Source organism: Apodemus sylvaticus, chromosome 6 (genome assembly GCF_947179515.1).
Source record: "Apodemus sylvaticus chromosome 6, mApoSyl1.1, whole genome shotgun sequence".
Taxonomy (NCBI): Eukaryota; Metazoa; Chordata; class Mammalia; order Rodentia; family Muridae; genus Apodemus; species Apodemus sylvaticus.
Window position 1 is genome coordinate 6,961,799 of NC_067477.1, and position 17,115 is coordinate 6,978,913.

General features: G+C 38.0%; 1 gene segment (V, D, J or C); it reads left to right on the forward strand.

Annotated features, from left to right (window-relative positions):
• The first annotated feature begins 1,247 nt into the window (after positions 1-1,247).
• Positions 1,248-1,844, forward strand: LOC127686853 (immunoglobulin heavy variable 3-7-like). The segment is given in 2 exon segments: positions 1,248-1,379; positions 1,495-1,844. Coding segments are annotated over 2 exon segments (381 nt in total).
• Positions 1,845-17,115: the final 15,271 nt, after the last annotated feature.

Sequence of the window (17,115 nt, forward strand, 5' to 3'; positions counted from 1 at the left end):
AATTTGAAAATTGCTCTTTCTAACTCTATGAAAAATTGAGTTGGAATTTTGATGGGGATTGCATTGAATCTGCAGGTTACTTTTGGGAAGGTGGCCCTTTTTACTATATTAATCCTGCCTTTCCATGAACATTCTAGATCTTTCCATCTTCTGAGATCTTCTTTGATTTCTTTGTTCAGAGACTTGAGGTTCTTGTCATACAGATCTTTCATACAGGTCTTACTAGATTAGAGTCACTCCAAGGTATGTAATATTATTTGTGACTATTGTGTAAGTTGTGGTTTCCCTAATTTCATTCTCAGTGTGTTTATCCTTTAAGTAGAGGAATTCTACTGATTTGTTTAAGTTAATTTTATATCTAGGCACTATTATGAATTTGTTTTTTAGCTTTCAAAGTTCTCTGGTGGAATTTTTGGGTCACTTACATATATGATCATATCATCTGGAATTAGGGATATTTTGACTCCTTCCTTTCCAATTTGTATCCCGTTTACCTCCTTTTGTTGTCTAATTGCTCACGCTAGAATTTTTAAGTACTGTATTGAATCGATAGGGAGAGAGTAGACAGCCTTGTCTAGTAGCTAATTTCAAGAAGGATTGCTTCAAGGTTCTCTCCATTTGATTTGATGTTATAAAGTCCTATAATTAAATGTTGAGCTGGTTGCATGCTGTGCTGTAAAACTGATCTATGGCTTCAGCTACATTTTGCTACTTCCCTCTTATGTAGGCAGTCATTATTTGGTGAAGCTTTGATACTCTCCATAAATTATAACATTTAAGTTCTTTTTAGTTTACCTTCCCTATGACTTTGTTTTATGTTTCTGCCAACATAGCACAAGAGCTTTCATGTACAAAACACAGTAAAGTGAGACTGTAAATTTATATTGCTATATAGTACAGGAAATACATACTAAATGATGTTTATTTTATTTTTCTATTTATTTGTTTTCTTATTTGAGATACGGTTATTATAGCATATATATAACATAAATATGATTCTCCTCTGTTTTCCATTTACATATCCATGCAATCCTGGGAATAATCACAGGGCTTGGGCAAGCACTAAGTCAACTGAGGTGCAACCACAAAATAAATGATATTTTGATTTGATAATGTCACTTCAAACTTTATAATTTGTCAGACATCTGCACTATTATTTGAATGTTCTATGGCTCCCACTCCAGAGATACTGATATAGCACAGAGACATGCAAATAATATCCCCCTCTGCTCTTGAAAACCAGCTCTGAACCTAACATCTCTGAAAGAAGCAATTAACTCTGGACTCACAAGTCTCTCCATTCAGTGACCAACAGTGACTCAGAACATTCACCATGGACTTGAGATTGAGCTGTGTTTTTATTGTTACTATATTAAAAGGTAACACATAGATAAAAAGAGATACTGAATGTGTGTGTGTGTGTGTGTGTGTGCAGGAATGAGCAGGACACTGTATATTTTGACTGCTTACTGACAAGATTCTCTGTGTTTTCAGGTGTCCAGTGTGAGGTGAAGCTGGAGGAGTCTGGAGGAGGCTTGGTGCCACCTGGAGGGTCCATAAAACTTTCTTGTGCTACCTCTGGATTCTCTTTTACTGCTTACTGGATGAATTGGATCCGCCAGTCTCCAGAGAATGGGCTGGAGTGGGTTGCTCAAATTAGAAACAAAGCTTATAATTATGAAACCTATTATATCGATTCTGTGAGAGGCAGATTCACCATCTCAAGAGACGATTCCAAAAGTAGTGTCTACCTGCAAATGAACAGCTTAAGAGCTGAAGACACCAGCATTTACTACTGTGCAAGGCACAGTGATAAGCCTTCACTGTGAAGTTAGGTGAAAACTTTCCTGCAGAAGCTCTCATTACCAGCAGGGGGAGCTCAGTGGACATGTAACTCTTGGGCAGGCTCTGCTGTTTATAGGGATCTGGAGAGGTGAGCCCACTTTCTCTGGAGACCATTTCTAGTACCTAGAGTGGGCTCCATGTACGTGAGCCAGTCATTGTCTGAGGACACAAATGGCCCTTTCTGTCTCAAGCTGGTTTTTACAGATACTGTACTAATACAAATCATTTTGGTCACTTTAGTGTCTTTCTTTCACTTGTTGATGGTGGACTCAGAGCCCAAGGTGAGCAACTCCTTATTCTGATACCATACATGATTACTTTTAGTGTACTGAATATCTTTTTTTTTCTGTATGGGTGGTATGTCTGCCTGAGCCCTCTGACCTTATAACAGAGGAGGGAAAGGGAGAATAGGTAAGGGTATTATAAAGAGAGCATCTTTGCAGACAAATCATTTCCTTTTTTTCATTTTTTAAACAATATTTTCTTTATTTACATTTCAAATGATTTCTTCTTTCCAGGATCCCCCCTCCTCGAAGGTCCCATAAGCCCTCTTCCCTCCCCCTGTTCCCCAATCCACCCCTTCACAATTCCCTGTCCTAGTATTCCCCTACACTGCTTCAAGGAGACTTTCCAGGACCAGGGGCCACTCATTCCTTCTTCTTGAGCATCATTTGATATGCGAATTGTGTCTTGGATATTCCAAGCTTCTAGGCTAATATCCACTTCTCAGTGAGTGCATATGATGAGTGTTATTTTGAGACTGAGTTACCTAACTTAGCATGATGTTCTCCTGCTCCATCCACTTGCCTAAGAATGTCATGAATTCATTATTTCTAATGGATGAATACTACTCCATTGTGTATATATACCTCATTTTCTGTATCTATTCCTGCGTTGAGGGACATCTGGGTTCTTTCCAGCTTCTGGCTATTATAAATAGGGCAACTATGAACATAGTAGAGCATGTATCCTTATTACATGCTAGGGAATCCTCTGGGTATATGCCAAGGAGAGGTATAGCAGGGTCCTTCAGAAGTATCATTCCCAGTTTTCTGAGGAACTGCCAGAAAGATTTCCAGAGTTGTTGTACCAGCTTTCAACCCCCACCAGCAGTGGAGGAGTGTTCCTCTTTCTCCACAATCTGGCCAGCACCTGTTTTCTCCTGAGTTTTTGATCTTAGTCATTCTGACAGGTATGAGGTAACATCTCAGGGTTGTTTTGATTTGCATTTCCCTGATGACTAAGGATGTTGAACATTTCTTTAGGTGTTTCTCTGCCATTCAATATTCCTCAGGTGAATATTCTTTGTTTAGCTCTGTACCCCATTTTTAAGGGGGTTATTTGACTCTCTGGAGTCTACCTTTTTGAGTTCTTTGTATATCTTGGATATAAGCCCTCTGTCACATGTAGTATTCTTAAAGATCTTTTCCCAATTTGTTGGTTGCCATTTTGTCCTTTTGACAATGTCCTTTGCCTTACAGAAATTTTGCAATTTTATGAGGTCCCATTTGTCAATTCTTGATCTTAGAGCATAAGCTATTTGTGTTCTGTTGAGGAAAATTTCCCCTATGCCCATGTCCTCGGGGGTCTTCCTTAATTTCTTTTCTATTAGTTTCAGTGTATCTGGTTTAATGTGGAGGCTCTTGATCCACTTGGACTTGACCTTATACAAGGAGATAAGAATGGATCAAATTGTAATCTTTTGCATGCTGACCTCCAGTTGAATAAGCACCATTTGTTGAAAAGGCTCTCTATTTTCCACTGGATGGTTGTATCTCCCTTGTCAAAGATCAAGTGACCATAATTCTGTGGGTTTATTTATGGTACTTCAATTCTATTCCATGGAAGATTTTTCCATCTTCTGAGGTCTTCTTAGATTTCTTTCTTCAAAGACTTGAAGTTCCTGTCAGACAGATGTTTCACTTGTTTGGTGAGTGTCACACCAAGATATTTTATATTGTTTGTGGCTATTGTGAAGGATGTCATTTCTCTAATATCTTTCTCAGCCTCTTTATCCTTTGAGTATAGAAAGACTACTGATTTGCTTGAGTTAATTATATATCCAACCACTTTGCTGGAGTTGTTTATCATCTGTAGGAGTTCTCTGGTGGAGCTTTTGGGGTTGCCTAAGTATAATATCATATCATCTGCACATAGTGATAGTTTGACTTCTTCCTTTGCAATTTGTTTCCTTTTGGCATCCTTTTGTTGTCTAATTGCTCTGGCTAGGACTTCAAGTACTATATTGAATAAATATGGACAGAGAGTGTAGCCTTTTCTAGATTCTGATTTTAGAGGGATTGCTTCAATTTTCTCTCCATTTAGTTTGATGGTGGATACTGGTTTGCTGTATATTGCTTTTATTATGTTTAGATATGGTCCTTGAATTCCTGTTCTTTCCAAGTCCTTTAACATGAAAGGATGCTGAATTTTATCAATTGATTCTTCAGCATCTAATAAAATGACTATGTGGTTTTTTGCTTTGAGCTTGTTTATATAGTGGATTACATTGATGTATTTCTGTATATTGAACGATCCCTACATCTCTGGATGAAGCCTACTTGATCATGGTGAATGATCGTTTTGATGAGTTCTTGGATTCAGTTGGAAAGAATTTTATTGAATATTTTTGCATCAGCATTCATAAGGGAAATTGGTCTAAGTTTCTCTTTTTCTGTTGGATCTTTGTGTGGCTTTGGTATCAGCAAAATTGTGGCTTCATAGAACGAGTTGGGTAATGGTCCTTCTGTTTTTATTTTGTGGAATAGTTTGAAGACTATTGGCATTAGGTTTCCTTTTAATATCTGATAGAGTTCTGCACTAAAGCCATCTGTTCATGTGCTTTTTTGGTTGGGAGACTGTCAATGTCCCCTTCTATTTCTTTAGGGGTTATGGGACCATTTAAATGATCTATCTGATCCTTATTAAATTTTGGTAGTTGGTATCTATCTAGGAAATTGTTCATTTCATCCAGATTTTCTAGTTGTATTGAGTATAGGTTATAGTAGGATATGATGACTTTTTGGATTTTCTCAGTTTTTGTTATTTCACCCTTTTCATTTCTGATTTTGTTAATTTGGATACTATCTCTGTGCCCTCTGGTTACTCTGGCTAAAGATTTATCTATCTTGTTGATTTTCTCAAAGAACCAGCTCCAGTTTTTGTTGATTCTTTGTATAGTTCTTGTTATTTCTACTTGGTTGATTTCAGTCCTGAGTTTGGTGATTTCCTGCCTTCTACTCCTCTTAGGTGTATTAGCTTCTTTTTGTTCTAAAGCTTTCAGGTGTTCTGTTAAATTGCTAGTGTATGCTCTCTCTCCAGGTTCTTTTTATAGGCACTCAGAGCTATGAGTTGTCTTTTTAGCACTGCTGTCATTGTGTCTCACAAATTTGGGTATGTTGTACTTTCATTTTCATTAAATTCTAAAAGTACATTAATTTCCTTCCTTATTTCTTCCTTGACCATGGTATCACTGAGTACAGCATTGTTAAGCTTCCGTGTGTATGTGGGCTTTTTGTTGTTTTTATTGCTATTGAAGACCACCCATTTCCCATAGTGATTTGGTAGGAGGCATGGAGTTATTTCGATCATCTTATATCTGTTGAGGTCTGTTTTGTGACCAATTATATGGTCAATTTTGGAGAAGGTACCATGAGTTGCTGAGAAGAAGGTATATTCTTTTGATTTAGGATGAAATGTTCTATAGATATCTATTAAATCCATTTGGTCCAAAACTGCTGTTAGTTTCACTATGACTCTGTTTAGTTTGTGTTTCCCTGATCTGTCCATTGAAGAGAGTGGGGTGTTTAAGTCCCACTCAATTATTGTGTGGGGTGCGATGTGTGCTTTAAGCTTTAGTAAGGTTTCCTTTAGGAAGGCTGGAACCCTTGTATTTGGGGCATAGATGTTCAAAATTGAGAGTTCTTCCTGGTAGATTTTTCCTTTGATAAGTATAAAGTGTCCTTCTGTATCTTTTTTGATGACTTTTGGTTGAAAGTCTATTTAATCGGATATTAGAATGGCTACTCCAGCTTGTTTCCTGGGACCATTTGCTTGGAGAACTGTTTTCCAGCCTTTTACTCTTAGGTAGTATTTATCTTAGACACTGAGATGCATTTCCTGTATGCAGAAAATATTGGGTCTTATTTACGAATCCAGTCTGTTAGTCTATGTCTTTTTACTGGGGAATTTAGTCCATTGATGTTAAGAGATATTAAGGTATAGTTATTGTTGTTTCCTGCTGTTTTTGATGTAATTTTTTATGTTTATTTGTGGTTATCTTCTTTTGGGTTTGTTTAAAGAAGATAACTTTCTTGCTTTTTCTTGTGTGTAGTTTCCCTCCCTTTGTAGGTGTTTTCCATTCATTATCCTTTGAAGGGCTATATTTGTGGAAAGATATTGTGTAGATTTGTTTTTGTCATGAAAAATATTGGTTTATCCTTTTATGGTAATGTAGAGATCTGCTGGATATAGCAGTTTGGGATAGCATTTGTGTTCCCTTAGGTTTGCATGATGTCTGCCCAGGCTCTTCTGGCTTTCATACACTCTGATGAGAAAAGTGGTGTAATTTTGATAGGTCTACCTTTTTATGTTACTTGACTTTTTTACCTTACTGCTTTTAATATTCTTTCTTTGTTTAGTACATTTGTTGTTTTAATTATTATGTGATAGAATGAGTTTCTTTGTCATGTGACCCAGTGAAGTCTGTAAACATAATATTTTACAGGTAGACGCAAGAAAATGTCTCCTGTGAATAACGGACCTCTCTGTATATTTAGAAGCTGGTAATCTCACTTGGCAATTTCCTAGACTCTCCTCTTTCCTATAGCCAAGGCATGGTATTAACCAAGCAAATATAGATATGTAAAAATCCATCTTATAGCAAAAAATTCTGCTTTGCTTTGCTCCAACCATTTATGTTATTATGGGAAAAAGGCATTCCAGAAACTCTAGTCTCAGGTTCTTTTCTGCTTTTTAGTCATTTCCTTTCAGGGCAGGTGGATTCCAAACAATAGCCCAGACTAAGGATATTTACATCTGAAAAATCTTATGAGGTCCCTGCCATACTGAATATTGGGCAAGGTGGAAAGAATTTACATTTGAGTCGGTTCCCTAGCTACCTTCCCCCACAAGTTAATCCAGTTCCGCCTTTAACACTTGATTTTGCTTGCAGACAGGCCCACATGAATAGCAAGGGAAGTTTATGAGGAACTGGCCTTTTGTGTTACAGGCCTCATGCACAGAGTGCTTGAGAAAATCAACCTTTCTTAGCTTATCCAGATGTGACTCAAGATACAGTATATACTTAATACTCAGGAAGACTCAATTGAGAGGCAGAGAGAGACAGTAGATACTTTTTACTCAGAGAGGCAATAGATTTTTCTCTACTTGCAGAGAGACTCAGAGGAGGAACGAGTTAGGTATTTAATCAACCTGCAGCCAGTTAGCTTTACCAGGCTAGAAGCTAAAGACTGCTACCAGAGCTAATCATTAAAGCTGATCACCCGGGTCCTAAGATGACCCTGGGCTCGGGGCCTACGATGGCCCCAGGCATAGCAGAGAGACGAATGCAACCAGAAGACTAGGCAAAAGGGCTCAAGACCGTGCGAGCTGGACAGCTTCCCAAGCTCTACCATGACTCCATTTTTGCCAGGAGGCTAGGCACAAGAACACCATGAGGCTAGGCAAAGGAACCATACTCCTTCAGCTCCGAGACCAACATGACATTGTGTTTGGAACACTTGTTAGTTCTTGGGGATTCTGGTAGAACCACCCACCAAGAACATCAAGACCAAGATAAAGAAGCTGTTTAGTCACATGCGCTCTGGACTTTGGGTAAACACCCTGTATTGCCCAAGAAAGCCTAGCTAGCCTTTTACAGATGTATGTGATGTTTTTTTTTTTTTAATTTGATGTTTAATGTTTAATTTGAGATGTTAACTTGACTGGACTTTGGGAGATACCCGAGAAATACATTCAGATTCAAGCTGCCTCTGTGGTCATGTCAGTTTGTCATTTTCCGCCAGACCCGTGTCTTTGTGGACCAAAGAATCCTGGTTATCCTGAGGCAGACCCACAGTTGGTAACATTTCTTTTCTGATCAAATCTATTTTGAGTCTATCTGTAGGCTTCTTGTTTGTTCATGAGCATCTCTTTCTTTAGGTTAGGGACGTTTTCTTCAATAATTTTATTGAAGACATTTACAGGCCCTTAAGTTGGAAATCTTCACTCTCTTCTAGGCTTATAATCCTTAGGTTTGGTCTTCTCATTTTGTCCTGGATTTACTTGATGTTTTAGGATACAATCTTTTTGCATTTTTCATTTTCTTTGACTGTTGAATCAATGCTTTTTATGGTATCTTCTGAATCTGAGATTTGTCCCTTCCCCCACAGCATTTAGCTGAACTTCTCAGTCCATCCTATTCAAGCTGTGACATTCCTGGCCAGCAGCCTCCACCCTTCCCCTGATGTTTTCTCTGGTCCTTGTTCAGTTGGGAACAATACAGCCATTTTCACCTTAACAACCAAGGCTGCCTGAGGGCAGTCTAACCTGGAGACCAGCAGAAAACCTGCATGACTGGAAGCAGGCAACCTGCTGAGAAGAAGATCCAAGGAATTCACAGCCATTTGGGGGGCAGGGTGGTTTTCTAAAGACTTTATATATTGGCTAAATAATAGTAAAGTCTCAGCAACTGTTGTCTTGACTCATTTCTCTTTTGTCCCCTTCCCATTTATCCCCAGAATTCTCTTCCAGGTATCCAGTTCACATGTGGCTGTGGGTGGTTACAGAGATTCTCTCTTCTATCTCTTGCATTCTGTTGTTGATGCTTGGATACATGACTCCTGACTTTTTTCCTAGGTTTTCTATATCCCAAGTTGTCTCCCGTTGTGGTTTTATTATTGTTTCTACCTTATTCTTTAGATCCTGAATGGCTTTGTTTAATTTCCTCACCTGATTTGTTGTGTTTTCCCTTAGTTCTTCAAGGGCTTCTCCCTATTTGCTTGTATTGTCCTGTATTTCTTTAAACAAGTTATTTATGTCCTTCTTGAAGCCCTCTATGACACTCTCCATCAGCATCATGATCTGTGATTTTAAATACAAATCTTGCTTTCCTGGTGTGTTGGGGTATCCAGGACTTGCTGTTGTGGAAGAATTGGGTTCAAATGCTGTCATATTGCCTTTATTTCTGTTAGCAACATTCCCACATTTGCCTTTTGCCATTGGTTATCTCTGGTGTTAGTTGGGCCTGCTGTCACTGGGCAGAGCTTGCCCCTCCTGTACACCTATAGGCCTTTTTCAGGAATCCTTGGTGAGAACTTCACCTGGGGCAAATTGTTATTGTGCTGGCAAGTTCCTGGGTGCAGGTCCTGGTGCGGTGTGTTCGAAAAGATCCTCTACTCTGGTGAAACCTGCCTACCAATATGTTGCACAGTCACAGAAGCAAAGATGGTGGCCAAGACCTACTCTCTTGTAGTTGTATCTGGGTATGTAGCTCTGTGGCCCTGATCAGCTCTGGATGCAGGCTGGGCTGGTTGTTTTCTCCTGTTGGCTGCTGGGTATATAGACAAATGAATTCTAAAAATTCTCTATTACTAATTCCTTGGTATAAAAATGTACAGTGGGCACCATAATCAAACTCTGAGGCTTCAGGAAATGGAACAAATAGCAAGCAGAAATTAGACAACCAAGATTCCCTAAAATCAGTGTTTGTTTGTTTATTTGTTTATTTATTTATTTATTTTTATTCAATATATTTTTTTATTTACATTTCAAATGATTTCCCCTTTTCTAGCCCCCCACTCCCTGAAAGTCCCATAATCCCCTTTCTCTCCCCCGTCCTCCCACCCACCCCTTCCCACTTCCCCGTTCTGGTTTTGCCCTATACTGCTTCACTGAGTCTTTCCAGAACAAGGGGCCACGCCTTTCTTCTTGTACCTCATTTGATGTATGGATTATGTTTTGGGTATTCCAGTTTTCTAGGTTAATATCCACTTATTAGTGAGTGCATACCATGATTCACCTTTTGAGTCTGGGTTACCTCACTTAGTAGGATGTTCTCTAGCTCCATCCATTTGCCTAAGAATTTCATGAATTCATTGTTTCTAATGGCTGAATAGTATTCCATTTTGTAGATATACCATATTTTTTGCATCCACTCTTCTGTTGAGGGATACCTGGGTTCTTTCCAGCTTCTAACAATTATAAATAGGGCTGCTATGAACATAGTAGAGCATGTATCCTTATTACATGCTGGGGAATCCTCTGGTTATATGCCCAGGAGTGGTATATCAGGATCTTCTGGAAGTGAGATGCCCAGTTTTCTGAGGAACAGCCAGACTGATTTCCAGAGTGGTTGTACCAATTTGCAACCCCACCAGCAGTGGAGGAGTGTTCCTCTTTCGCCATATCCTCGCCAACACCTGCTGTCTCCTGAATTTTTAATCTTAGCCATTCTGACTGGTGTAAGGTGAAATCTCAGGGTTGTTTTGATTTGCATTTCCCTAATGACTAATAAAGTTGAGCATTTTTTAAGATGCTTCTCTGCCATCTGAAGTTCTTCATGTGAGAATTCTTTGTTTAACTCTGTACCCCATTTTTATAGGGTTGTTTGGTTTTCTGGAGTCTAACTTCTTGAGTTCTTTATATATATTGGATATTAGCCCTCTATCTGATGTAGGATTGGTGAAGATCTTTTCCCAATTTGTTGGTTGCCAATTTGTCCGTTTGATGGTGTCCTTTGCCTTACAGAAACTTTGTAATTTTATGAGGTCCCATTTGTCAATTCTTGATCTTAGAGCATACACTATTGGTGTTCTGTTCAGAAACTTTCTCCCTGTACCAATGTCCTCAAGGGTCTTCCCCAGTTTCTTTTTTATTAGCTTCAGTGTCGGGCTTTATGTAGAGGTCCTTGATCCATTTGGAGTTGAGCTTAGTACAAGGAGACAAGGATGGATCAATTCGCATTCTTCTGCATGCTGACCTCCAGTTGAACCAGCACCATTTGTTGAAAAGGCTATCTTTTTTCCATTGGATGTTTTCAGCCCCTTTGTCGAGGATCAAGTGGCCATAGGTGTGTGGGTTCATTTCTGGATCTTCAAACGTGTTCCATTGATCTGCCTGCCTGTCAATGTACCAATACCATGCAGTTTTTAACACTTTTGCTCTGTAGTATTGCTTGAGGTCAGGGATACTGATTCCCCCAGAATTTCTTTTGTTGCTGAGAATAGTTTTAGCTATCCTGGGCTTTTTGTTATTCCAGATGAATTTGAGAATTGCTCTTTCTAACTCTGTGAAGAATTGAGTTGGGATTTTGATGGGTATTGCTTTGAATCTGTATATTGCTTTTGGCAAAATGGCCATTTTAACTATGTTGATTCTGCCGATCCATGAGCCTGGGAGGTTTTTCCATTTTTTGAGGTTTTCTTACTTTTCCTTCTTCAGAGTCTTGAAGTTCTTGTCATACAGATCTTTCACATGTTTGTTAAGAGTCACCCCAAGATACTTTATACTGTTTGTGGCTATTCTGAAGGGGGTCATTTCCCTAATTTCTTTCTCAGCCTGCTTATCATTTGAGTATAGGAAGGCCACTGATTTGCTTGAGTTGATTTTATAACCTGCCACTTTGCTGAAGTTGTTTATCAGCTGTAGGATTTCTCTAGTGGAGTTTTTTTTGCATCACTTAGGTAGACTATCATGTCATCTGCAAATAATGATAGTTTGACTTCTTCCTTTCCAATTTGTATCCCTTTGACCTCCTTATGTTGTCGAATTGCCCGAGCTAGTACCTCAAGTGCAGTATTGAAAAGATAAGGAGAAAGGGGGCAGCCCTGTCTATTCCCTGATCTTAGTGGGATTGCTTCAAGTTTCTCTCCATTTAGTTTGATACTGGCTACCGGTTTGCTATATATTGCTTTTACTATGTTTAGGTATGGGCCTTGAATTCCTGTTCTTTCCAAGATTTTAAGCATGAAAGGATACTGAATTTTTTCAAATGCTTTTTCAGCATCCAATGAAATGACCATGTGTTTTTTTTTCTTTGAGTTTGTTTATTTAGTAGATTGCATTGATGGATTTCCATATATTGAACAAACCCTGCATCCCTGGGATAAAGCCTACTTGATCATGGTTGATGATCGTTTTGATGTGTTCTTGGATTCGGTTGACAAGAATTTTATTGAGTAAAATCAGTGTTTATAATACCTACTATAAACAACTTATTGCAACACAATTACAGAAAATGTCAATAGGACTGAGAGGATATCTCACTGGTTAAAAATGACTGTACTTCTTGTAGAATTCCTCAGTTTAATTAACTATGCCCATGTTCAACAGTTCACATATACCTTCAACTTGAGAAAAAAACAAAGCCCACTATTAGACTCCATGTACCCACATAAAGACACACATACACACACACACACACACACACACACGGAGGGAAGGAGAGAGAGAGAGAGAGAGACAGAGAGAGACAGAGAGAGACAGAGAGAGACAGAGAGACCATTTGCACATGCAAAAACATAAATGTAAAATTATATATACACTAAGTTAGTTGTTCGCAATTTCCAATAGAGATGTAGTGCCTATTCCTGGTTTTCAATATGACTATATCTGTAATGAACTAGAATCCAGAATTGGAAGGCTCAACTCTGATCCTAATCTGGAGGCTGAGAGGTACAAGTTTCTGACCTGGACCTTGGCATGGAGATTTTGAGGCATAGTGGATACTAATACTAGATAATTAAGATAGGGAGATCTCTGAGTTCAGAGTCATCTGGAATTAAAGGTGTCATTGCACAAGCCTTTAGTGTGGGCCATACCCTCTGCGGGGGACCTACATAGGGACATTAGAAGGAGGAAGATGTTCTTTCTGTCTTATTTTCCTGCTTGACTTGTGGGACTGAACAACTGCTAGATTTTGGACTTGCATCCACAGCTGATGCTGACCATTGTTGGAGAGTGGGACTACAGACTGAAAGTCATCAACACATTCCTTTACTAAATAGAAACTACCTATACATTATGTGATTCTAGGGAATCCTGACTAATACAAGAGATAATGGTAAACCTTGCTAATACAGAAATTCTACGGAATACAACTATAAAATTTTCTGGAATAAATATCCCAGTGGGGGATAGAGGACATGTTTTTAATTATTTCCTTGTGGCAAATAATTTATTTTGGAATAATTTTAAGATAACATAAATGCTTAAAAAATAATAGAGACCATTTCTATACATCATGTTCCATTTTCTCTTTTTTGACAACTTTAAATAGTATAGTAACATTTAAGCCAGAGAATTGATAGCTCATCATTGACCTGTCCAGCAGGTCCAGTTATTCCAGAGTCCCGAAGAGGTGCTACCCTAGGGTCAAAAATGGGGGGAAGAGAGAAAGGAAGCCAAGCACACTAAGAAAGGCAAAGTCAGTCTGGGTTGTGTCAAGGCCTCATTTAATGTCAGGGAGGTAAATGAGTTTTAAGGCTTACAGAGAAGGAATTGACCTTCACACAAGAACAAAGGAGGGAAGGGTGGAGACACCCCTAACGATCTAAGCAGGAAGCAAGGAAGTCATCCTGTGGGGACTCCCGAGTTAATGCCAGCTGGAACATTCCACGGTTAGGGGTTAGGGTAGGAACATCTTGTGGTATTCGCGGGAATCTTCTCGCACCTATAGCTCATGGGGAAGGCTCTAGTTAATTGTTCTCAAATTTTAACAGCCACCATCTTAGGGCCGTGAGTAAGCATTAAATCTGAATAGCTTAGGACAGCTTCCCACATTTCCTCCTTTTTTCTTTCTTAAGTTGGGGGCTGGCTATGTAAAGCAGGTCGGTGGAGAGCCTGTTTTAGGCTATGTGGTTTTGCCCCCACGTCCAGCACCGCAGTAATTAGGCCTTTTTAGATCCTAGTAGGGCAGGGCCTCTGCCTTAGGCTATGTAAGTTGCACCCACTCCTGGCATCACATCCCACTCCAATGGCGTAATCAGGCCCTTGGTGGGTGTGACGGGCATCCAGGTAGTGGACTCACAATAATCCCATCTTGGAGTCACCCTGCAGCCAATAGGCGGTATGCATCTGGCTCATGGCAGCACAATATTTCCCCGTCGTTGGCTACTCCACAGCTTAAGGTCCTCAGCCACTATTAGGAGTTGGACATCACCCTCCCTGGCATTGACGTTTCTACAGCTTAAAGAACCAAGAAAGCTCTGTGCCTGCAGCAAGGGTGGAGAACTGAAGGCCTACAATTTTTACTTCCGAATTGGCTGAGCCTTGAATGTCAGGCTGATGATGGTGAACTGCAACTAACCTGTTTAAGGCAGAATCGATCTGTGATTTAATGAAACTGGTTAATCTGTTAAAGGCCCAGGGGGCAAATGACAAAAGTAACAAAAGACCCAGGAGGGGCCCCAAAAGGATAGGGAGCAAGGTGGAAAGCTAGGGAGAAGTCTCAGCATCAGCATACTCTGGCAGCTAACATATTCCTTCAGCATCCTGTAGAAAGAACACAAGCATGCCTCTTCTCTACACTTAGAGTTCCCTGGCATTCAAATTTTTAAATTTTTGTGGTATATAGAGATGTGATTCTCCCTTCTTTTATTATAAAAATATTGTTGTAAAGTTCTATGGGCCTGTTCCATAATATCTTGCCTCTGTGAATTATGAAGAATCTCAGTAATATGACTAATAGTAAATTATTAATATAACATCTGAAATGACTGACTATAATAATCAGTGATAATATTTGTCTTAATCTGATTTGGAACATTCAGTATAAAAATAACATGTAAAAACAGTTATCACTAGAAAGCTTGAAATTCTTTCAATGGTCATATGTATATTTTGATTAAATTTTTGAATTGCATTTGTATTGTAAAAGTTAAGAATTAGTAGCATTAAAAAAGAAACAATTTCAAGCAATTGTAAGCCATGAGTTATATATATGTGTGTGTGTGTATATATATATATATATATTATTAATATATAAATCAAAAGTTTGATTTTTAACATTTTAAAAAGAACAGCTACACCACCCAATTCAATTATCTGTGCTGAAGCAAGGGTACACTCAAAAGAATAAACATGTGATCTAATTATATGAGCTTTACCCCATAGTAGATGTATTTTTATAGGATGATGTATAAATCTATAATAAAAATATGTATACAGGCATATTATTAACAATTTATTTTTTAGATAACAGTTATTAATTTTGCCTAAAAAGAATTGCCATGTATTAGATCAACCATCAATGTTTTGTAATAACCAATTTGATTTCTGTTTGAAACAAGGAACAAACGATTTTTACCTTGAAAACAGAGGGTTAGGTCTTCCACGGGCAAGCTTAAGATGAGGTTAATATAAGATAAAGCCAATTAATATATCCTAACAACCTTTAAAAATCATTTACATAAAAATTCTACAAGTCCATAGTTAGGAGAAAAGGCCTATAACAAACATTTCATGAACATTATACACTGAAGAATTTAAGATCCTAGCTTCTGGTATTGAGATAGAGACAAAATATCTTTTCTCACTTAAGGTAAGGCTACTAGCCATTCCTTAAAGAAAAAACCTTCTAATGGAATTTATTGTATAGAGGCATATTATTAACAATTTATTTTTTAGATAACAGTTATTAATTTTGCCTAAAAAGAATTGCCATGTAATAGATCAACCTTCAATGTTTTGTAATAACCAATTTGATTTCTGTTTGAAACAAGGAACAAACGATTTTTACCTTGAAAACAGAGGGTTAGGTCTTCCACGGGCAAGCTTAAGATGAGGTTAATATAAGATAAAGCCAATTAATATATCCTAACAACCTTTAAAAATCATTTACATAAAAATTCTACAAGTCCATAGTTAGGAGAAAAGGCCTATAACAAACATTTCATGAACATTATACACTGAAGAATTTAAGATCCTAGCTTCTGGTATTGAGATAGAGACAAAATATCTTTTCTCACTTAAGGTAAGGCTACTAGCCATTCCTTAAAGAAAAAAACTTCTAATGGAATTTTTTGTTTTTTTTTTTTTAAAGTTAGAAGCAAATGATCTTATAATTGTCAGAATGTAAAGCAAAAAACAGCCTATAAATTTTGTATGGGTTAGACAGTCCAATAGTTAATGCCTTTATAACTTCTATATAGTCTTATTGACCTTTCAATTTTTTGAACTGCATTTTAAACCACACCCAGATAAGAATGTAAGGAATGTACTCTTAGCCAAACATTCCCTAGTTGAGGCCTGTTAGACAAAAATAGTTTTTCACAAGCTTTCACTGAGGCAGCCCCAAGCCTTGTATTAATTCAAATGTAAATTCCTCTTTTTTTTTTTTTTTTTTTTTTTTTTTTTTTTTTTTTTTTTTTTGTTGCCCAAGGACCCACCTTGAGTCCTTGGCAAGGACATTATATGTGGTTCTGCAGACTTAACCATCTTCGAGTCTGAGCTTTTTATCTAAGACCAGACCCAAACCCGCCAGTCCAGTCCAGCAAGGACACCCTGAGGATTGACTAACAAAAGGAACCTGTAATTCCAGGATTTCAGGGAAAATCCTAGTTTCATAGTAGTCAATCAGCCTGTTTGATGTCAAATAAATTTCCACTGAGATCTCCCTTTTAATTTTGGGGGGTTAAATTTTTCTTCTACCATTGTAGCCTATAAACTTGTTGAAAAGTAGCAATAGGCCTATAATGGCCACAGCTGTATCATACTTAAAATTATCTTAATTACAAAATATGTTAAGAATCATGAGCCTTTAACCAGACTGTAAACTTAAAACTGCAGCCAATGACACACTGGCAGTTTTTATTGTACCTCTTTTTCTTGCAATATTAAAGCACAACTGCAACTTTGGAAGCAAATCCCAATTTTAAACAATCTATTTTCTTTAAAATCAATGGCAAACATATTATTTTTACAGCACAAGGTTTGTCTGCCTGTTCTTATGCTCAGGTGTATGACAGTGTAATGTATTAAAGAGACATTATTTTAAATCATATTTCTTATAAGTCCAATCTCCAGGCCAAGATTCACATGAAACACCATGCCAATTTAGAAACATCTTAGAGGCCTGTATTTCCTGGGTTGTGTCATGCCACGTGTAGCTAATTAAGATGGCTCTGACAATGAATCATCAGTTTTAAACTAACACTATATCTTTTAAATTATAACCAATTAATTTGTAACTCTATAGTCAAGATATGTAAAACCTTATATCATTAAGACCCAATTAAAAACAAGAATAAGGTGATTACACGAATCTTATGA